Source organism: Anolis carolinensis, chromosome 1 (assembly GCF_035594765.1).
Source record: "Anolis carolinensis isolate JA03-04 chromosome 1, rAnoCar3.1.pri, whole genome shotgun sequence".
Lineage (NCBI taxonomy): Eukaryota > Metazoa > Chordata > Lepidosauria > Squamata > Dactyloidae > Anolis > Anolis carolinensis.
The window spans coordinates 56,207,768-56,230,673 of record NC_085841.1 but is presented as its reverse complement, the minus strand read 5'-3'; the positions used below and the strand labels follow the sequence as shown (position 1 = coordinate 56,230,673).

General features: G+C 40.8%; 1 protein-coding gene across 3 annotated transcripts in view; it reads left to right on the top strand.

Moving 5' to 3' along the window:
• Positions 1-22,906, top strand: part of catspere (catsper channel auxiliary subunit epsilon) — a 162,149-nt gene that overhangs the window by 33,324 nt on the left and 105,919 nt on the right. For all 3 annotated transcript variants that reach the window (XM_062974766.1, XM_062974774.1, XM_062974770.1), the window contains exons 4-7: positions 4,337-4,406; positions 11,180-11,262; positions 20,828-20,852; positions 21,947-22,024. In XM_062974766.1, the coding sequence (XP_062830836.1) occupies positions 4,337-4,406; positions 11,180-11,262; positions 20,828-20,852; positions 21,947-22,024 (256 nt within the window). The remainder of the gene's footprint in view (positions 1-4,336; positions 4,407-11,179; positions 11,263-20,827; positions 20,853-21,946; positions 22,025-22,906) is intronic.

Below are 22,906 nucleotides of genomic sequence, written 5' to 3'. Positions count from 1 at the left end.
AGTTTCCCTGCTGAAGATTCCCTTGCCATTTTCCAAGAGAAAGAAGGACATAGGGCTACATCCAGGAATCAATCGTTCTCGCAATGAACTGGAACGAGTCATCCACACTTCAAGACCACAGTTCAAAAGAAAGCCATCATCAGAGTTCACTCGTGTCTGAGTATGATTGTCTTCCAAGTGTAGTGTCTTGGCGGTGAGTTCATAGGTGACTGTAGAGACCTATTCTTGATCCGCATGTTCTTCCACAGAGATATTGACAAGCTGAAAGGTGTTCAGAGGAGGGCAACTAAAATGATTAAAGGTCTGAAGATCATGCCCTATGAGGAGCATTTTAATGAACTGGGTATGTTTAGCCTGCAGAAGAGAAGGTTGAAAGGAGACATGATAGTCATTTATAAATACAGTAGAGTCTCGCTTATCTAACGTTCTGGATTAGCCAACGTTCTGGATTATCCATTGCAGTCTGCCTCCCACCCGGATCCACAGCTGTTTCTCTAGGCAGCAAGAACTGAACTTTTTACAAATTGTTGTTACTCTAAGTTCATTTTATGCAATTCTATCTTTATTTGTAGTCAATTTGTTAGTAGCCACTGTTTTTGTAGTCAATGTTTTCAATAAATTGTGATGTTTTGGTTCTGAATTTGTAAATACAGTAATTACTACATAACATTACTATGTATTGAACTGCTTTTTCTGTCGATTTATTGTAAAACATGATGTTTTGGTGCTTAATTTGTAAAATCATAACATAATTTGACGTTTAATAGGCTTTTCATTAATCCCTCCTTATTATTCAACATTTTTGCTTATCCAACGTTTTAACGGGCCATTTATGTTGGATAAGTGAGACTCTACTGTATGTGAAAGGGTGTCATAAGGAAGAGGGAGTAGATTTGTATTCTGCTGCTCTTGAAACTAGGACTTGGAGCAGTGGATTCAAATGACAGGTAAGAAGTTTCTACCTGAACATTAAGAAGAACTTCCTGACCATATGAACTGTTCAGCAGTGGAACTCTCTGTCTCGGTGTGTGATGCATGTTTCTATATTGGAAACGTTTAAACAGGCTGGATGGCCATCTGTCAGAGATACTTTGTGCTTTTTCTGCATGGCAGAGGGTTGGACTAGATGGCCCATGTGATCTCTACCAGCTCTATGATTCTAAGAGGCTACTGAATCATAGGTAATTAATGGATTATGAAGAGGTAATTAACAAATTATTTTCAGCATGAAAGTAAATCATTATCCCAATTCCATTGGGCGATTCGGATTTCACATAATTTTGGCAATTTGACAGCTGAGCCGCTGAAAATGGACCAGGAAGGACCCCTCCATGGCCTTACTGGAATGAAACGCAAACTACCAAATATTTCAGCTAAACAATTGGGAAGGAATTGTTGATTGGACTTATTTTTCATGATCATAAGTGTACTACTTATTCATGATAATAAGTGTAATGATTGACAAACATTATTACGAAAGGAATCTAAACCACTAAACTAACACCAATATTTTCATGACTCTAACACAGTCACACTTGGAATACTTTGTGTGGTCTAGTCACTGACTGCACTTCAAAAAGGATATTTTTAAAATAATTTTTATTGAGGGGGGGGAGGAGCAAGGGAGGGGTGAAAGGGGACCAGAGAAGGAGAAATGGGAGGGGGGGAAACAGGAAGGGGGGAATTAAAAAAAACTACCGGGGGATGGACAATAAGATAGATTTTAAAAAATTGAAAAAGGGGAAAGAGAAAAAAGAAAAAAAGAAAAGAAAAGAAAGAAGAGAGAGAGAGAAAAGGAAAAAGTATCTAACTTCCTTTCTCCTTTATTGTGCGTTGGTATAAAAATCTCTTAAAAAAATTTTTTTAAAAAGGAAAGCCAAAAACGTATGTAGAACTTGTTTGTGCTGTTTTCTTCTTTATCGCTTCTTTATCGCTCTTTGTGGTTTACTTTATTTTAGATTAATAACTTTAACTTATTTTCTCTTGTCCATTCTTTGAATAAAGTCCAATCGGTCTTGTTCCTACTTTTTGTCTGGGTTTTGGCAAGCCAGGAGGTCAATTCGTCCATATTCGTGATACCATCAACTTGTCTAGCCATTGATCTTTTGTAGATATCAGTTTTTGCCTCCAAATCCTAGCATATACAATTCTCGTGGCAGTGGTGATATATGTGAACAGCCTCTCTATGTTTGTGCTCCAATCGGAGTTTGTTAAACCAAGCAAGAAGTATTCCGGTTTCAGAGGAATTTTTATTTTTAAAATTTTCTGGCTGATCTCATGTATTTCTTTTCAATACAGTTTAGCCTTGTCGCAGTTCCACCAAAGATGGTGGAAGGTTCCCTCAATTTTGCCGCATTTCCAGCAGTTTCCATTCAGATCTTTCGGATATTTTTGACCTGGCAAATTAGGACTTCATCAGATTACACTGGGAAGTGTTCAGAAGTGTTCAGAAGAAGAGAGTTCAGTCTAACTCCATTTTGTAATAAAATGGAGTTTTTCCCTACCTTTTAATCACACTGTTTAGTGCACTCAGTTGTCTTGCGTATTTTTCAATGAAGAGATTTCCACACTGCAGACATTTGTCCCTGCGCGCAATCCCTCTCGGTGCTTTTTGGTACTTAACTCCCACAATTCCCAACAGCAGGGAGGAAAAGAGAAAAAAGGGATAGGAGGAAACCCATTTGGAATGGCAGCACCACTAGCCCTCCCAACACAGGACACAGACAAATCATGGAAGGAAGGAATAAAGATACCCTAAAAGGCTTTTTTTTTTTTTTTTTTTTTTGCAAAGTGGAAGCGTTATGGGGTAGCTTACAACCAAACCTTTCTGCTTGGGGAGCAAAAGGAAATTGCCCAAAAAAGTTTATTTTTACTCCTCCCCCAATTTCTCCTCCCACAAATTGGGTGATCCTAACCTGAGAGCAATGAGTGCTACTTCATTAGAAATTTGGCAAAACATCTGGAGTTTTGAGAAAAATCCATTTCCTCACCTATTCCTGATATGTTGGGAAAAAATGCTGCCCTCAACGTTTAAAAGACACAAAAACTGCACTTTAACCAAAATGAATGTGGTGAACCCAGTGGAATACCAGATTTTAAGTGTAGAACTTAGTGGAATTTAAGTTATGTGATGAAGTGGTAGGAGTGCAATCAAGGTTAACAATGAGCTGGAGTAGGGCCCCATCAGAAATAGTAACAATGCTTTGGGTTCTTTAGCTTAGAAAAAAAGATGAGTAAAGGTAGATATAGAAATGGTATTTAAAGTCATATAATTTCTGACCCTAAAAATAGCATATGATTATATGCTGCTTCTAGGATCAGAAGCTGTGTGCATACTAATTCCTAAGGTACATATGCAGGGAGATTTTTACTCATGTTGGAAAGGTTATATGTGTCTGGTTCAGAACTTTGCTATAAAATGGCAAACCAAATAGGTGTTTGGTATACTGTGGCATCCATATTTTAAACAGCCTTCTGTTTAAAATATGGGTGTAGCTTCAATGTTGAACATTCTGCAGAAAACTTCTCAAAATAGTGTAGATTTATTTATTTACAGCATTTATATTCCGCCCTTCTCACCCCGAAGGGGACTCAGGGCGGATCACATTACACAGATAGGAAAACATTCAATGCCTTTTAACACAGAACAAAGACAAGACAAATATAGGCTCCGAGCAGGCCTCGAACTCATGACCTCCTGGTCAGAGTGATTCATTGCAGTTAATTGCAGCTGGCTTGCTCTCCCGCCTGCACCACAGCCCGGGCCCTTTGAGAACACCAGACTAATGTGTATTTTGCAGAAGAATTGTACCATTCTTACTATTGGGAAATAAATCTTATTGGATTCAGAGTTTACCACCAAGCAAATGTACATAAAATTTCAGCCTTACTAATCTGCTAATGTCTAAAAAGCTGCTATAGCACCTAATATATGTGAAATGTTGTTAGTTTGAAAATAAGAAAGAGGAAAATAATTGCAGCATTCACACTTACTCCAGCAGACTAGAGTCCTTTCTCCCACCCTGGACGTTCCTCAGATATATAAACATCACTAGTCTAGTTTCCAGTATACCACACAACCTCTGAGGATGCCTGCCACAGATGTGGGTGAAACGTCAGGAGAGAATGCTTCTGGAACATGGCCGTGCATCCCAAACGACTCATGGCAACCCAGTGATTCTGGCCATGAAAGCCTTTGACAACAAAAAGGATTTTATTTAAAAGTGTAGGGAAAAAGTTTTTGACCTGGTATTTTGAAGGAATTCAGATAAAGTTTAAATGGGTTTTACATAATTAATTATTTCTTTGTACTTAAAATAGCCTTTTTTTACCATAGTATGCAAAGAACAACGCTGCATTGTTCAGTTCCTGGAACTCATCAGATAGGACCAGTTGTTACAGTTCCGGTAAGCTGGCAGAGTTATTTCAATATCAATATATTAACAAATGTTCCAAAAACCAAGTTTTGATTTTAAAAACTACATTTCTGACAGATATAAAAACACACATATAATAACACTAGCTGTGCCCAGCCACGCGTTGCTGTGGCTTAGTCTGGTGGTGTTGGTCAGTCTACATTAGGTTGTATTTATGCTGTGACCTCCACCTTTCTTTATACTCACATTAGTACAGTAGAGTCTCACTTATCCAAGCTAAACAGGCCAGCAGAAGGTTGGATAAGCGAATATCTTGGATAATAAGGAGGGATTAAGGAAAAGCCTATTAAACATCAAATTAGGTTATGGTTTTACAAATTAAGCACCAAACCATCATGTTAGACAACAAATTTGACAGAAAAAGTAGTTCAATATGCAGGAATGTTATGTTGTAATTACTGTATTTACAAATTTAGCATCAAAATATCACGATATATTGAAAACATTGACTACAAAAATGGCTTGGATAATGCAGAAGCTTGGATAAGCGAGGCTTGGATAAGGGAGACTCTACTGTAGTAGTATTTGAAGTCTGTTACCTTCTTCAGTTTTTGTGTTGATTGATAATTGCTTGAGATCCCTGTTGTCTTTGGTTTGTTGTTAATTGTAATGTCTGATTCTGCTGAGTGCGGTTTATATTTTTATTGTGGTACAATATTCTTTTTTTTGTTTTGCCTGTGTAGGTGTTTATTATTGTTGTTGTTGTAGTGGTCATGAAGGTTGGATAAGTTAAATGCTACTGTATTGTTTTTTGGAGGCCCACTGTAGCACTGACTGGCTTCTCAGCCTCAGTGCCTGGCTGTTTCTTGCCTGTGATGGTGTTGATTCTTATTGTTGTTGTTGTTGTCATTGTTATTATTGTAATTGTTTTTTTGGAGGCCAAGTGTGAATGTAGGGATTGGGGAGGTGGATGAGTTGTGTTGTCAAATTTTGTATTTGTTATAGTCACAATGCGTTGTTGTGAGTTTTGTGGGTCCGGATTGTGGTTTTGTGGTGTGGTTGTGTTGTTACAACTGAGAGGCAAGGCTTTTGTGTTGTGTTACCAAATTTTGTATTTGTGGGGCGTTTAGTTGTGTGCCAGGTTTTGTATTTCTGGGGCGTTTAGTTGTGTTGTTATAGTCACGATGTATTGTTGTGAGTTTTGTGGGTCCGGATTGTGGTTTTGTGGTGTGGTTGTGTTGTTACAATCGGGAGGGAATGCTTTTGTGTTGTGTTGCCAAGTTTTGTATTTCTGGGGCGTTTAGTTGTGTTGTTATAGTCATGATGCGTTGTTGTGAGTTTTGTGGGTCTGGATTGTGGTTTTGTGTTGTGGTTGTGTTCTTACAACTGAGAGGCAAGGCTTTTGCGTTTTGTGTTCAAATTTTGTATTTCTGGGGCGTTTAGTTGTGTTATAGTCACGATGCGTTGTTGTGAGTTTTGTGGGTCCGGATTGTGGTTTTGTGGTGTAGTTGTGTTGTTACAACCGGGAGAAAAGGCTTTTGTGTTGTGTTGTCAAGTTTTGTATTTCTGGGGCGTTTAGTTGTGTGCCAAGTTTCGTATTTCTGGGGCGTTTAGTTGTGTTGTTATAGTCACGATGCATTGTTGTGAGTTTTGTGGATCCGGATTGTGGTTTTGTGGTGTGGTTGTGTTGTTAAACTGAGAGGCAAGGCTTTTGTGTTGTGTTGCCAAATTTTGTATTTGTGGGGCGTTTAGTTGTGTGCCAGGTTTTGTATTTCTGGGGCGTTTAGTTGTGTTGTTATAGTCACGATGTATTGTTGTGAGTTTTGTGGGTCCGGATTGTGGTTTTGTGGTGTGGTTGTGTTGTTACAATCGGGAGGGAATGCTTTTGTGTTGTGTTGCCAAGTTTTGTATTTCTGGGGCGTTTAGTTGTGTTGTTATAGTCATGATGCGTTGTTGTGAGTTTTGTGGGTCTGGATTGTGGTTTTGTGTTGTGGTTGTGTTCTTACAACTGAGAGGCAAGGCTTTTGCGTTTTGTGTTCAAATTTTGTATTTCTGGGGCGTTTAGTTGTGTTATAGTCACGATGCGTTGTTGTGAGTTTTGTGGGTCCGGATTGTGGTTTTGTGGTGTAGTTGTGTTGTTACAACCGGGAGAAAAGGCTTTTGTGTTGTGTTGTCAAGTTTTGTATTTCTGGGGCGTTTAGTTGTGTGCCAAGTTTCGTATTTCTGGGGCGTTTAGTTGTGTTGTTATAGTCACGATGCATTGTTATGAGTTTTGTGGATCCGGATTGTGGTTTTGTGGTGTGGTTGTGTTGTTACAACCGGGAGGCAAGGTTTTTGCGTTGTGTTGTCAAGTTTTATATTTCTGGGGCGTTTAGTTGTGTGCCAAGTTTTGTATTTCTAGGACGTTTAGTTGTGTTGTTATAGTCATGATGCATTGTTGTGAGTTTTGTGGGTCCGGATTGTGGTTTTGTGGTGTGGTTGTGTTGTTACAACTGGGAGGCAAGGCTTTTGCGTTGTGTTGTTAAGTTTTATATTTCTGGTGCGTTTAGTTGTGTGCCAAGTTTCGTATTTCTGGGGCGTTTAGTTGTGTTGTTATAGTCACGATGCGTTGTTGTGAGTTTTATGGATCCGGATTGTGGTTTTGTGGTGTGGTTGTGTTGTTACAACCTGGAGGGAAGGCTTTTGCGTTGTGTTGCCAAGTTTCATATTTCTGGGGCGTTTAGTTGTGTTGTTATAGTCACGATGCGTTGTTGTGAGTTTTGTGGGTCCTGTGTGGTTTTGTGGTGTGGTTGTGTTGTTACAACCGGGAGGCAAGGCTTTTGCATTGTGTTGCCAAGTTTTGTATTTCTGGGGCGTTTAGTTGTGTTGTTATCGCATGATGCGTTGTTGTGAGTTTTGTGGGTCTGGATTGTGGTTTTGTGGTGTGGTTGTGTTGTTGTAACCTGGAGGCAAGCCTTTTGCATTGTGTTGCCAAATTTCATATTTCTGGGATGTTTAGTTTTGTTGTTATAGTCAATGCGCAAACAACTTTATCATTTTATATATATAGATATAATATGTCAAATATGTCCATCATTATGAGTAGCTATGCTGTTTTATTTATTTATTTATTTATTTGCCCTATTTATACTCTGCCTTTCTCTATCCTGAAGGGAACTCAACGTGACTTAGATATGGCAATTATTTGATGCCTTAAAAACACATACAAAACATAAAATAAAATAAATTGAATTAAAAATGCGTATTAAATATTAAAATTACATTCAGTATTAAAATCACACCATCCAGAAATCATAGTCTAAGACTTTTCTAGCAGGCGTATCACACTGTTGTTGCATGTTAAGCTTATCGTCTACCAAGGCTGGATCTACACTGCCCTATATCCTAGGATCTGATCCCAAACCCCTTTGGGTTTGACTAGTTAAACAATTGTTAATTCACCTAACAGTAGCATTGTCTAGCCCACATTTTACTAGTTTCTTGTCAGAATATCATGGGAAAACCTGTCTAAAATTGCCATGTTACACCCATGGCATTCCTTGCATCTACTAAGTTTGCAACTATCACAAAAAAGAGGGAAGTTTTATTTGGCCTGACCTGTTTTTTAGAAACCCATGTTGACTTTTTGTGAGTGTGACATTTTTTACTAAGTACTTAGATTTTCTGTTTAATAATCTGCTCTAGGATCTTTCCTGGTATTGATGTCAGTATACCTGGGTGGTTATTGTTCGAGTCCTTTTTGAAGATGGGGACAACATTCTACTTCCTCCAGTCTGCTGGAGCTTTACTTGTTCTCTAGGAATTCTCAAAGATGATTGCCCAAAGATGGTTACCATTGGTCATAAAATTACTGTACTTCTGCCACTTCTTTTAATACCCTTAGATGTCATTACTCTGGCCCTGGAGATTTAAATTTATTTAGATTAGCCAGATATTCTTGTGCTGGATTTTTACCTATTCTGTTCTGCATTTCCCCTACTGTGTGTTCTGAACCACAATTCCTAAGTTGAACACTGTTAACCCTTTGGGAGAAGACTGAGACAAGGAAGGTGTTCTGACTTTTCCCTGTTCGCTTTTCGTCATCACGCAGTGGCCCTATCATTTCCTTTTTCTTCAAATATAACAAAAAAACCCAGCCTTTTTCATTTTTCTTAATCTCTCTAGTAAGGCTAAGTTTGTTGTACAATTTGGCTTTTCAAACCTTATCCCTATAACTTGCTAGCTATTTATTTGAATTCTTCTTTAGTCATTTCTCCCTTTTTCCATTTCTTGTATTTTTCTTGTATTTCTTGTATTGTTTTTTCCCCTTTTAAATCTAAGCTCAATTGAAAGTTCTTCAGTGATCTATTCTGGTTTCTTTAGACACCTCCTATTTTCCCATCTTGTTTGAAATTGTGCCTATGATTATTATTATTTTTGCAAAACTTCCATCCATCCTTAAGTTCTTTCTTTCTTAGTATTTCTGACCAAGGGATCACACTCAGTTTTCTCCCAAATTTACTGAAGTCAACTTTCTTAAAGTGTATGCCTGACTATGTTGACTTCTTTCTGCTGTATGACAAACTCTAGAAGAACATGGTCACTCCCACCTAAGAAACCCACCACTTCTACCCCATTTACCATGTTGTGACTTTTGGTTAGGATCAGATTTAAAGTAGCTGATCCCATTGTTGCTTCTTCCACCTTCTGGATCATGAAATCTGCAAGGCAAGTGAGGAATTTGTTGTACCTGATAATCCTAGCAGAGTGTGTCTTCCAAGAAATATCAGGGTAGTTAAAATCAACCATTTCTTGTACATCTCTCCTTTCTGAAAACCATATTTCATTGCATATTAATTGCTATTTTTTTACTTTTCCCCCCCTTCAAAAAAGGGGTGTGTGACTATTATGTGATGAAAAAATTGAAACCTATGGGGCCTCCCTTGGCTGGCAGCCAGGGGAGACCCCATAGGCCTCCTCCCCCAGCACACATGGGCAAGGGGGGCCCACGTGGTCTCCTTCAGCTTCTGGAAGCCAAAGGAGGTCATGTAGGCCTCCCCCACCCACCCACATTAGCTGGAAAGAGTTACAGGGCCTCCTTCAACTGTAGGTACTGTGTTTGTTTTGCTGGATATGTAGGAATTCTTGATGCTGATATTCAGTTTCCTGGATGTTCTCAATAAAATCTACTGCTTTGAACCATCTGTTCAAAATGGTTTCTAATTCTCCAACAGTATGAATGAGATGTGGGGCTAGAGGAATCCAAGGCCGGAGTTAAAATTGCTGGAAGAAACATTAACAACCTTAGGTATGCAGATGATACCACTGTGATGGCCGAAAGCGAGGAAGAGCTGAGGAGCCTTATCACCAAGGTGAAAGAAGAAAGTGCAAAAGCTGGGTTGCAGTTAAACATCAAGAAAACCAAGATCATGGCAACTACACCTATTGATAACTGGCAAATAGAGGGAGAAAACATGGAGGCAGTGACAGACTTTATATTTCTAGGCGCGAAGATCACTGCAGATACAGACTGCAGCCAGGAAATCAGAAGACGTTTACTTCTTGGGAGGAGAGCAACGGCCAACCTTGACTAAATAGTGAAGAGCAGAGACATCATACTGGCAACAAAGGTCCACATAGTCAAAGCAATGGTATTCCCCATAGTAACCTATGGTTGCGAGAGCTGGACCTTAAGGAAGGCTGAGCAAAGGAAGATAGACGCTTTTGAACTCTGGTGCTGGAGGAAAATCCTGAGAGTGCCTCGGACCGCAAGAAGATCCAACCAGTCCATCCTCCAGGAAATAATGCCCGGATGCTCACTGGAGGAAAGGATATTAGAGGCAAAGCTGAATTATTTTGGCCACATCATGAGGAGACAGGAAAGCTTGGAAAAGATCACGATGCTGGGGAAAATGGAAGGAAAAAAGGAAGAGAGGCCGGCCAAGGGCAAGATGGATGGACGGTATCCTTGAAGTGACTGGCTTGACCTTGAAGGAACTGGGGGCAGTGACGGCCGACAGGGAACTCTGGCGTGGCCTGGTCCATGAGGTCACGAAGAGTCGGAGACGACTAAACAACTGAGCAGCAGCATGAATGAGATTCCTGCATTCAGAGTGGGGGTGGAAGAGAAGACATGCAAGGAATTGTGATGTGTTATCTTCCATCTCTATTTTTTCTTTTCTATATCCAGAAAAGTTTGGAGGAGTTGAATATGTCTCAGCAGCAGAGCAAAGCCAACTGGAGTCCTATATAGGCAGCAGTGCTTTAGAATGTAATAGCTTGATTTTGTAATTTCAGACATCTGAGATAACTGATGGGGAAAAAATATGTTCTGCTTAGTGAATTCATCTTTTGATTTCATGGATGATGGCTATAACCTATGGCTGGGGAAGAGAGCAAATTGACTCCTTACACTATGGGACCAGTCTGACCCTCATCTTCTTCAAAGTACTCTTTTCCAACATGATATTACCTCTTTCTGTAACTGATTCCACAACATTAAATCCTGTTCTGCTAATATTCAGTTTACTTTTCTCTTTTGTGAACTTCCACCATCAGGTCAATATGCTCCCCCCACCCCATAACCAATAAGTTTAATAGATAGATAAATTCTCTGTTCCTTAAGTTTTCAGATATTTTCCCCAAATTTCTCTTTAAAACTTTATGGTGAACCTTATTGTTATGTTTTTCAAGAATGTTATTTTAAGCTCCTCTGGAAATTGTGACTTGCAACAAAAAGAAAAAAAATAAATATATGAACACAAAACTGCATTGTGAGATTAGGTTGATAAACTGAAATAATTAGTATGTTTTTTCTTTTCTAGTCACCTGATGACGAGGAACGCTTCTTATCTATAATTGCAGATGTGAATTGTTTCATGTGGTATATTCACCAAGATGTACACAGGTAAATTTTCTAATTTGTGTTTCCTTCTAACCTCTAAGTATATTGTTTAAGTGTTATTATTATGTTTACTTATATCCCGCTTTTTCTCTCCATACAGAGACTCAAAGCGGCTCACAATTAAAAGTATTGCAATACAACATTAAATATACAAATATACAAGTATTAAAGCAGCCTTAATAATCCTTAAAAGCATATAAAATAACAGCAGCTCCTGACGATCTTAAAAGTCTTCTTCTTTACAAGCCTGCCTGATAAAAAGGTTTTAGCCTGCTGTCTGAAAGAGCAGGGAGGGGGCCATTCTGGCTTCCTTGGGCAGTGAGTTCCAGAGTCGAGGGATACACACGGAGAAGGCCCCCTCTCTCATTCCCATCCATTGAGTTTGAGATAGAGGTAGACTATGGCCGATTCCACACAGGGAGAAAGTCTGCTTCTTCTCACCAAGAGATGCAACAAAAGCAAAACATTCCCATCACATGCACCAGCTGCGGCATGTTCCGCTTTTTCACACAAAAAGTAGTCAACTACATCTGCTCCAAATGCAAACAGATGACTCTGATGGAGCAGAGGATCCAACAGCTCGAGCACCGTATTAAGACCCTTAAGGACATTCAGGCACTCGAGCTCTTCTTGGACACTGCACAACATGCTGCTGTAGATTTGCAGCCTGCATCACACCAACACCACCATGACCATGATCACGAACCTTATGGGGAGATCAACTCAAAGGTAGACAACCCTCAGGCTTGGAAGGAGGTCACCCATAGAAGGAGACACAGGACCAGGCAGCCTCCGCTGAACTTCTCTGCTCAGCTGGATTTACACAACAGATTTGATATTCTTACACCATCAACCTACAATCAGGAAACACGTCTTGTGGAGGACCACAGTTTCTTAGATACTACTCAGTGGGCCACCCTTGATCAATGCGTAGGGGATAGCCCTGACGGGGACGTGCATCACCACATTCACACTTATGTAATCATGCAAATGCTCCATCCCCAATCATAGACCAGGAGCAACAGGAACATCCTTGGGAGAGTAATGGGCTCTCGGATGTATCTCAATGGATTGTCATTGATGAATGCACTGGGGATGTTGAGGAGGAGGACAACACTTTAAACCTACATGATTCACTTCAACAGGAACACTCTTCAGGGGACATACACACTGTCTTGCACAAAAGGGACCCTGTCAATCCTCAAAGGAAACAGGTCTTGTAGGTGACTCCCTCCTTAGAGGAACGGAAGCCATCATTTCCAGACCAGATGGGATGGCTCGAGAAACATGCTGCCTCCCGGGGGCAAAAATACACCATATCACTCAGAGGCTCAGCAGGCTCCTAAAGCCCCATCACCCTCCCCACCTTATGTTGATTCATGTAGGTACCAATGACACCGCTAGGCATACTTTTCAAAAGATCACAAATGATTTTCGAGCTCTGGGAACAAAGCTAAAACTGTATAATGTACATGTGATCTTTTCATCCCTCCTCCCCGTTGTAGGACATGGCTCTACAAGGGCCGTAAAAATAGTACAGGTCAATAACTGGCTCAGAAAATGGTGTCAAGAGGAGCATTTTGGCTTCCTTGACCATGGTCTACTCTTCCAAGAGGATGGACTACTGGCAAGTGATGGGGTGCATCTCACACAAGTAGGAAAACATCTTTTTGCACACAGACTCACAAACCTCATCAGGCGCACTTTAAACTAGATCCACTGGGGGAGGGGAACAACAGCCTGGCGAACACTATATTACCCACGACTACAGGGAACCGCCAAAAGGCTAAACGGAGGGCTGCACAAACACAGCAAGGACCAAGTACAGAGAGCAGAATAATCCCAAATAAACAGCTCAAGAGGAGGTCACAGGGGCTTACATGTCTTTACACTAATGCTCAGAGCATGGGAAATAAGCAAGACGAACTCCAACTCTTAGCACAGCAGCACACATACGATGTCATAGGCATCACTGAAACCTGGTGGGATGACTCCCATCACTGGAATTTAACCATTGAGGGCTATAACCTCTTTGACAGAAATAGAACAAAGGGGAGAGGAGGGGGAGTAGCTTTATATGTCAAAAACAGTTACGTTGCAGAAGAAATGCAAGACTGTAATCCGGGAAACCAGCTTGAAAGCATCTGGATAAGAATCAAGGGAACCGGGACTCAAAAAGACCTTGTCGTGGGTGTCTACTACAGACCTCCGAGTCAGGATGAAGGACTTGATGAAGCCTTCTGTCAACAGCTGACCAAACAGGCACAAAGAAGAGATATAGTAGTCATGGGCGATTTCAACGATCCCGATATCTGCTGGAAAACAAACTTGGCCAAGAGTACAAAGTCCAACAAATTCCTCACTTGCCTTGCAGACAATTTTATGGTCCAGAAGGTAGAAGAGGCAACAAGGGGATCGGCAACTCTTGATCTAATCTTAACAAATGTGGAAGACCTGATCAATACAGTTGAAGTGGTTGGATCCTTAGGGGCAAGTGACCATGTGCTCCTGCAGTTTGCAATACAAAGGAATGCTGAAACTAAGACAAGTCAAACACGCATTCTGGACTTTAAGAGAGCTGACTTCCAAAAAATGAAGGAATTACTGAGCGGCATCCCATGGACGCCAATATTAAAAAACAAGGGAGTTAAGGATGGATGGGAGTTTTTCAAAAGTGAAATACTCAAGGCGCAAATGCAAACAGTGCCAACAAAGAAGAAAAATAAGACAAATGCAAAGAAGCCAGAATGGATGTCCAAAGAACCTCTAACTGAGCTAAAGCTCAAAAGTGACATGCACAAGAAGTGGAAAGGGGGAGAAATCACCAAAGAAGAAGTCAAACGTATAGCCAACACCTGTAGGGAAAAGGTTCGCAAGGCTAAAGCGCAAAATGAGCTCAGGCTTGCCAGGGACATAAAAAACAACAAAAAAGGTTTTTTTGCTTACATTGGTAGAAAAAGGAAGAAAAAGGAGGCGATAGGGCCACTGCAAGGAGAAGATGGGGTGATGGTGACAGGGGATAGGGAAAAGGCAGAACTGCTTAATGCCTTCTTTGCCTCGGTCTTCTCACAAAAAGAAAGCCATCTTCAACCTCAGCAACATGGAATGGACGAAGGATTGGGGGAAATCCAACCCCAAATAGGGAAACAAGTTGTCCAGGAACACCTGGCCGCTCTAAACGAATTCAAGTCGCCAGGGCCAGATCAGCTACATCCAAGAGTATTGAAGGAACTAGCGGAAGTTATTTCAGAACCACTGGCAATCATCTTCGAGAGTTCTTGGAGAACAGGAGAAGTCCCAGCAGATTGGAGGAGGGCGAATGTGGTCCCTATCTTCAAGAAGGGAAAAAAGAACGACCCAAACAATTACCGTCCGGTCAGCCTCACATCAATACCAGGCAAGATTCTGGAAAAGATCATTAAGGAAGTGGTCTGCAAACACTTAGAAACAAATGCGGTCATTGCTAATAGTCAACACGGATTTACCAATAACAAGTCATGCCAGACTAATTTGATCTCTTTTTTCGATAGAGTTACGAGTTGGGTCGATACAGGGAATGCCGTGGATGTAGCGTACCTGGATTTCAGTAAGGCCTTCGACAAAGTCCCCCACGACCTTCTGGCAAACAAACTAGTAAAATGTGGGCTAGACAAAACTACGGTTAGGTGGATCTGTAATTGGCTAAGCGAACGAACCCAAAGGGTGCTCACCAATGCGTCGTCTTCATCATGGAAAGAAGTGACAAGTGGAGTGCCGCAGGGCTCCGTCCTGGGCCCGGTTCTGTTCAACATCTTTATTAACGACTTAGACGAAGGGTTAGAAGGCACGATCATCAAGTTTGCAGATGACACCAAACTCGGAGGGATAGCTAACACTCCAGAAGACAGGAGCAGAATTCAAAATGATCTTGACAGACTAGAGAGATGGGCCGAAACTAACAAAATGAAGTTCAACAGGGACAAATGCAAGATACTTCACTTCGGCAGAAAAAATGGAAATCAAAGATACAGAATGGGGGACGCCTGGCTTGACAGCAGTGTGTGTGAAAAAGACCTTGGAGTCCTCGTGGACAACAAGTTAAACATGAGCCAACAATGTGATGTAGCAGCTAAGAAAGCCAATGGGATTTTGGCCTGCATCAATAGGGGAATAGCGTCTAGATCCAGGGAAGTCATGCTCCCCCTCTATTCTGCTCCCCCTCTATTCTGCCCCTCTATTCCACACCTGGAATACTGTGTCCAATTTTGGGCACCGCAGATGAAGGGAGATGTTGACAAGCTGGAAAGCGTCCAGAGGAGGGCGACTAAAATGATTAAGGGTCTGGAGAACAAGCCCTATGAGGAGAGGCTTAAAGAGCTGGGCATGTTTAGCCTGCAGAAGAGAAGGCTGAGAGGAGACATGATAGCCATGTACAAATACGTGAGGGGAAGTCATAGGCAGGAGGGAGCAAGCTTATTTTCTGCTGCCCTGCAGACTAGGACACGGAACAATGGCTTCAAACTACAGGAAAGGAGATTCCACCTGAACATCAGGAAGAACTTCCTCACTGTGAGGGCTGTTCGGCAGTGGAACTCTCTCCCCCAGACTGTGGTGGAGGCTCCTTCTTTGGAAGCTTTTAAGCAGAGGCTGGATGGCCATCTGTCGGGGGTGCATTGAATGCGATTTCCTGTTTCTTAGCGGGGGGTTGGACTAGATGGCCCATGAGGTCTCTTCCAACTCTACTATTCTATGATTCTATGATTCCCGGATTTAAAAGACCTGGGTTGGAGTGGACTTTTGTCCTCACACCGGCCTGAAAAACCCACACTTTTGCTGCTGGGTGTCTAGATGCCCTCCCAGAACCTTCTGGGGGAAGGGGGGCAGGGAGACACCCACATCCTCATCCTAAAACCTCTTTAAAACCTTTTAAAAAGAAAATAACTACCCGGCCACCATTTCCCTACTGCTGGACCTCTCCTGGTGTGTTATTTCTACACATCAGGAGAGGTCCGGCATCAGGAAAATGGCAGCTGGGTAAGTTTTTTTAGGGTTTTTAAGGGGGGTTGGGGAGGGGTTAGAGCCCTCTAGGTATCCCAGGCTGATTCTGCCCAGAAAACCCAAAAGGGCTGTGTGGACTGCTCTCTCAGTAGTTTCAGGACTACTGGGGGGGCAGTCTCCACAGCGCCCATATCGGATTATACCCGGGTATTTCAGGAAAACCCTGGTCTAATCCAGTATCAAATTAATTTGAGACAAAGTAGGGTTTTGTGTCGAATTAATTCACTTTTACCAGAGGTGTTGTTTGGACGCCTCCAGTAAAAGCACACAAGCTTGCGTGTTTTGGGCCCTGTCTGCATGAGCCCTAAGATGGATTAATTTCAACCATATTCATTCTCAATGGGCCCACTCAAGAGTTGAATGCTTGTTGAGCTAGCAAGAAAACTTATAGAGAATAAGCAAGCCTTTCAAATACAGTTGCTCTTTAAAAAAAAAAGGAATATCTGCATATGAAATATCTTATAAATAGGACTCAACTCTAAACACAAAATTCACATATATCTCATTTACAGTATACATAAATATATAGGCTCATGGCAATGTTATACACAACATTTTAGATTTTGTTCGTTAAACCAAGTTGTTATGCATTGAACCATTAGAAAACTAAGATCTGTCACCCATATGAACAATTCTGGATTTTGGAGCATTTTACATATACAGATAAGGAGTTATCATCTGAACAAGACAGCATCCAGGTTGCATTTATCCGACTCTTTTAACAATGGTATTGAAGGCAGAAGAGATATTTGCAGTGCTAAGTGCAAAATGTAATATAAACTGATCACAATGACCTATCAAAGATTCATGATACTTAAGGTTCTTAATATTATACAGTGTTCCCCTGCTACTTCGCGGTTCGCTTGATGCCGACTCGCTGTTTCGCGGGAAATTTTATTATTTATTTATTTATTTACCCCATTGCTGCTGCTTCTTCTTCTCAGGGCTGCCCCCTTGCTTCGGCCCTGCAATGTAGCTCTGGCTGCCTCTGCCAGGGAAGAAGGATCGCCGCTCCATGAGTGAGCAAGGGAGGGTGGAGGCAGCAGTGGCAGAAGGGCCTGGAAGAGGCAGTCATATTCCTCTTGTGCCGCCGCTTCAGCCAGCCATGCTGGGAGACATGGAGGTCTCGGAAGAGGGGGCGGAAGTCGCTTGTTCCTGGTGATCCTTTTCCTCTTCTTCCTCGGCAGCCTGGCTCTCGAAGGAGAGGAGGAGGAAGAGGAGGACAATGGCATTGTCTTGACAGTTGTGGCGTACCTTGCCTCCTCGCAGAGGAGGTATGCCATTTATGTGCAATGATTGGAATGTCCAAAGATTGCTCCATTCTTAAGTGGTCTGGCTTTACCCTCCGAGGCTTAAGAAAGAGTCCATTGTGTTATTTCCAGATGATTATTATGATGAAGTCCATTGAGTCAGGATATGGGCCTGGGGCAGGCTGGTGGCACCCAGGTCAGGATGAAATGCAGGCCAAAAGTTCACATCAGGGTCACTGTGCTTCATTTTATATGAGGGCAAGATATCATAAAGTATGATAATAAAAATATAAAATTGATAGGAGACACATGTGGGACTCACAATGGGGGAGAAAACGAGATCCAGCATCGCCATTGTGTTGGGAGACAAACACAAGTTTCATCCATGGGGCTTTCGGGGGCTTTGATCTCCCCCGTTGTTTCCTATGGGGGACAAAGCAAGGGATCCTGGATGTTCCCCAGCAGCCCAGCAGGTGAGAGGCTTTTGGGGTTCCCCTAGAACTGGGAGACAGCGCAATGGATACAAAGGGATTCATGCAGGAGGGGGAAATGAATGACAAGGGAAAGATAATAAAGCATAATGTTTGCTTGGCTAACCTTTAACCTAGCTCAAAAGGGAGTCCCTTTTGTTTGTGAGTTTGACTGAGATGGGAAACAATTAGAAGAGTCATTTCTTCTTTAGCCCAGGTGTGGCTCAGATGGAAAAAGACAAATAACTTTTGTGACGTGATTTCCAATAATAAATTTGTTACCTTCTACTATAAATATATGAAATATATATTTCATATATTTACACACTATCTAACATGGGAAGGGTCCTTGTTGTTGTTGTTGTTGTTGTTGTTGTTGTTGTTGTTAGTGCCTTTGCAAATTGACCAAGACTTAACCCTTATTATCCATCCTGATGTCCTTGTCCTTAGCAAAACTATAAGTTACTATCTTTTATTTGGGAGGGGGGGGGTCACCGACTTCAATTATGTGGGAAAATACTGTAATACCTATGCTATAACCCATGTAAGTTTTATTAAAATATATTCATTCTTTGTATTTAAAAAATCTTGTAACCTTACTTTCCAGATATCCCTCGTATCAGCTTTGGATAGTATAGGGAAGGATTGTTTTGCTGTCTGTGCCCATGTTCAGGAGATTTCGCCTCATTTTCTGTCCCTGTGATAATTGGATTTTGAAAAATTTGGCATGTTGTGGAAGCAAGGATTGGTGAGAACGCTTCAGTGGAGACACCTTTTCACCATGATAACTCTTTCCTAGGAGTAGATTTCTCTCACGTCCTGTAGTCTCACTCCCATTTTTAACAACAAGTCATTTGTAAAGTGGAGGTTTGTAACTTAGGGACTGATTGCAGATATATATATATATACAGTAGTTTATTCAAAAAATAATTATGAGCTATTTTAATTTTAATTTTTTGTTGCAAATTGAGCCATAAAACCTAAATTTAAAAGAAAATCTGAAGTGTAACCAATGTCTTTGGTTTTTCCAGTTTAAGAGGAATAGGGGAGACAAAAATAATTTATTTATTTATTTATTTGTTTCTCGTGTCAGAAGCGAACCGAGGGTACAAGTTTTAATGGATTTGCAAACATAGAGATTTTTTTTTTAAATTGGCATTCATACTAAATGTCTTTTGCCCAGTAGCTGGCCACTTGGAGTGCCTCTGGTGTTGCTGTTAGAAGGTCCTCCATTGTGCATGTAGCAGGGCTCAGAATACATTGCAGTAGGTGGTCTGTGGTTTGTTCATCTCCAAAGTCGCATGTTGCGGACTCCACTTTGTAGCCCCATTTCTTAAGGTTGGCTCTGCATCTCATGGTGCCAGAGCACAGTCTGTTCAGTGCCTTCCAAGATTCCCAGTCTTCTGTGTGCCTAGAAGGAAGTCTCTCATCCGGCGTCAGCCACTGATTAAGGTTCTAGGTTTTAGCCTGCCACTTTTGGACTCTCGCTTGCTGAGGTGTTTCTGCAAGTATCTCTGTAGATCTTAGAAAGCTATTTCTTGATTTAAGGCATTGGCATGCTGGCTGATATCCGAACAGGGGATGGGCTGGAGATGTCAATGCCTTGGTCCTTTCATACCGTGTTTCCCTGAAAATTTGGCAGTGCCTTATATTAATTTTTGCTCCCAAAGATGTGCTAGGTCTTATTTTCAGGGGATGTCTTATTTTTCAATGAAGAAGAATTCACATTTATTGTTGAACTAAAAAAAAAAGAACATTTATTATATACTATACAGTAGTAATAAAATAACAATAAGGCCCGGGCTGTGGCGCAGGCTGGAGAGCAAGCCAGCTGCAACCAGCTGCAATGAATCACTCTGACCAGGAGGTCATGAGTTCAAGGCCCGCTCGGAGCCTATGTTTGTCTTGTCTTTGTTCTATGTTAAAAGGCATTGAATGTTTGCCTATATGTGTAATGTGATCCGCCCTGAGTCCCCTTCAGGGTGAGAAGGGCAGAATATAAATGCTGTAAATAAATAAATAAAATAAGGAAACAAAAACTAGAAATTTTCATGAATTGATCCAGTACATAAACTTACATAAAACCTTTCTTGTTAAATTATGTTTTAGAAATACTCTGGGTTTTAGAGTCAACATATGAACAGCACTTCTTATGTGTTTTACTGATCTCAAAGATAATATGTCAAGCTGCTGTGAGTCCCCTTCGGTGTGAGAAGAGTGGGATAGAAACAGAGTAAATAAATATATGGTCAGTTTTTCCACATTCCTATTTTTTTTCTGAGAAAAAAGTGGAAGATAAAAAAACCAACAAAAAAATTCCCCTCGGGTTTTTGCTAACCTGTACATTTTTGTGCACATGTACAGAGGTTTACAGCATTATAGGAACATCTCAATAATTAAATATCACAGTGCAGATATGTAAAAATGACATGAACATATAACACAAAGATACCATAACACAGATACCCACTAGCAGCCCTTCACACATTAATTTAGGCACCATCTACATTATATGGTCATATAATGAAATTCAGTGCAGTTAAACTGCATTTTATGAGTCTACATGGACCACATAATGCTGTTTCAAACCACATTATGTGGCAGTGTAAATTGTGCCTTAGTGCACTCTACATGCTAAGCATGGCAGCGCTTTTAAACCAAAACTCCAAGATAGATACACTTAACATTGTGCTTCATGAATAAACCATGTTATCAATGCATGTGAATAAAAATTGTGAACCTGTATTTTAGAAATGTCTCTTTTTAACCTGATTTTATACTTACCAAAACTGAATATTTACTTTTTTTTAGATTGTCAAAAAAGTTTTCAGTTCAGGTAAATATTCTGTTTATATATACATTACATTTTATATTTTACCCTAACATATCCTTCCTTCTTCCTATCCTGAAGGAACTCTTAATTTTCAACTCTCAGGAAATGCCTGCATAAAAATTATTACAGCTATAGCTCGAAATGAATTTTTTCCCAGTCACTATCTTCTGTGGAAGCCCTAGCAATCTCTCATGGAGCCTCTGATGGCCTAGGGGATAAAAGCTTTGTGACTTGAAGGTTGGGTTGCTGACCTGAAGGCTGCCAGGTTCGAATCCCACCCGGGGAGAGCGCGGATGAGCTCCCTCTATCAGTTCCAACTCCATGCAGGGACATGAGAGAAGCCTCCCACAAGGATGGTAAAACATCAAAACATCTGGGCGTCCGCTGGGCAATGCCCTTGCAGACGGCCAATTCTCTCACTCCAGAAGCAACTCCAGTTGCTCCTGACACGAGAAGAAAAAAAAGCAACCTCTCATAGACCCTGATTGAGAATTCCTGTTCACCATGTTGTGCCATTTTATGTCAAGCAGATGTCAGTGTTTCATTAGTTTAAGAAAATTTTCATTTGTTATGATGGTTAGAACCATGATTATCCGGTTTCATCCCAATGGGTGGCTAAATTATTGCAATATTATCAGCTCTTTTGAGAAAAGTCTTTCTCCCAGAATTGTGCAGTGCTGCAGTCTGTCACAGACATCACTAAACATTACCAGTTGAACTGTAAAGATAATGCAAGGAATTGTTTGAACTGGCTGTTTCATCATCAGTATTGGCTTGAAATTGCCTTCTCCCATATGTCTAATTGCCCATGTGTGAGTACAACAAGCATAAAAAGATGGTTAGTTTGTTTATTTCTTTTTAAAAAATAAATAATTAAAACAAAAATGTTACAGAATTGAGCACCAAGGAGAACTGCAGTAACCTTTTCACAAAATTAGAGGAAGACTTTAAATATCTTGTCAATTACAGCAAATTCAGTATGTGTTTATTTTGTGATATACCTAATATTAATCATGTCTACTTGTAAATTCTTCAGTTGTTAGGTTTCATGTAAACTTTCTTTACAGCAATATTAATATTTCTATTTAACTGTTTAGCATCTCCATGCATGGATATTTGACCCAGAAAATGCAGAAGGTTCTGAAATTAACCACACTGCAACATCACCACCAATAGTATGTACATGTTTTTCTTTTCATTTAAAAAGTTATAGTGTTGTGTAAAATACTGCCAAACATTGTTTGTTTACCGTTTGTATAAGGCGCTGCCAAATGTTTCTAGGAAGCTTGGGGTGGGGTTTCAGTCTTTGGAGCCTTTCGCTATATCAATAATAATAATAATAATAATAATAATAATACTTTATTTTTGTATCCCGCCACCATCTCGCCGAAGGGACTTGGGGCGGCTAACACGGGGCCAAGCCCAAAAGACATAATGTAAACAAGATAAAAAGTTTTAAAACAATATCAGCTTCAACCACCAAAGGTCAGAAGAGTAAAGGGGGCCAGAGTAAAGTGCATAATAACAAGGTTATCTCGTAAAGTGCCTGGCCAGGGGATACAAGGTTTCCTGAGATGACATAGGAGTAGGTTGAGGTGGGATCAGAGATAAAATACAAAACAGCAGCATGTTGTTGAGGGCTCTGTAGTGTCCTGCCTAGTCGAAAGCGCACTGAAAGAACCATGTCTTAAGTTTTTAAAAAATAAAAATAGACAGGGTTGGGGCCAGCCAACGATGCAAAGGATCGTTACCTTGTCTTGGTGCTGGGGCTTGAGCACCTCGATGATGCCATGAGCTATACCGTGCAGGGCCACCCAAGACGGGAAGGTCATGGCAGAGAGGTCAGACTAAATACGATCCCTGGGGAAGGTAATGGCAAACACAGAACAAAAATGTATGTGTATATACACACTTGAAAACTCCCAAAAACTGTAATACAAATCAGGTTTCTACAACTCTATATTAGAGTACTTCTCTTCAAATTATATTGCATATAACAAAATAGTTTTCAAGATATCATCAACAAAGGTACAATTTCCATGTCATAATCTAACAAA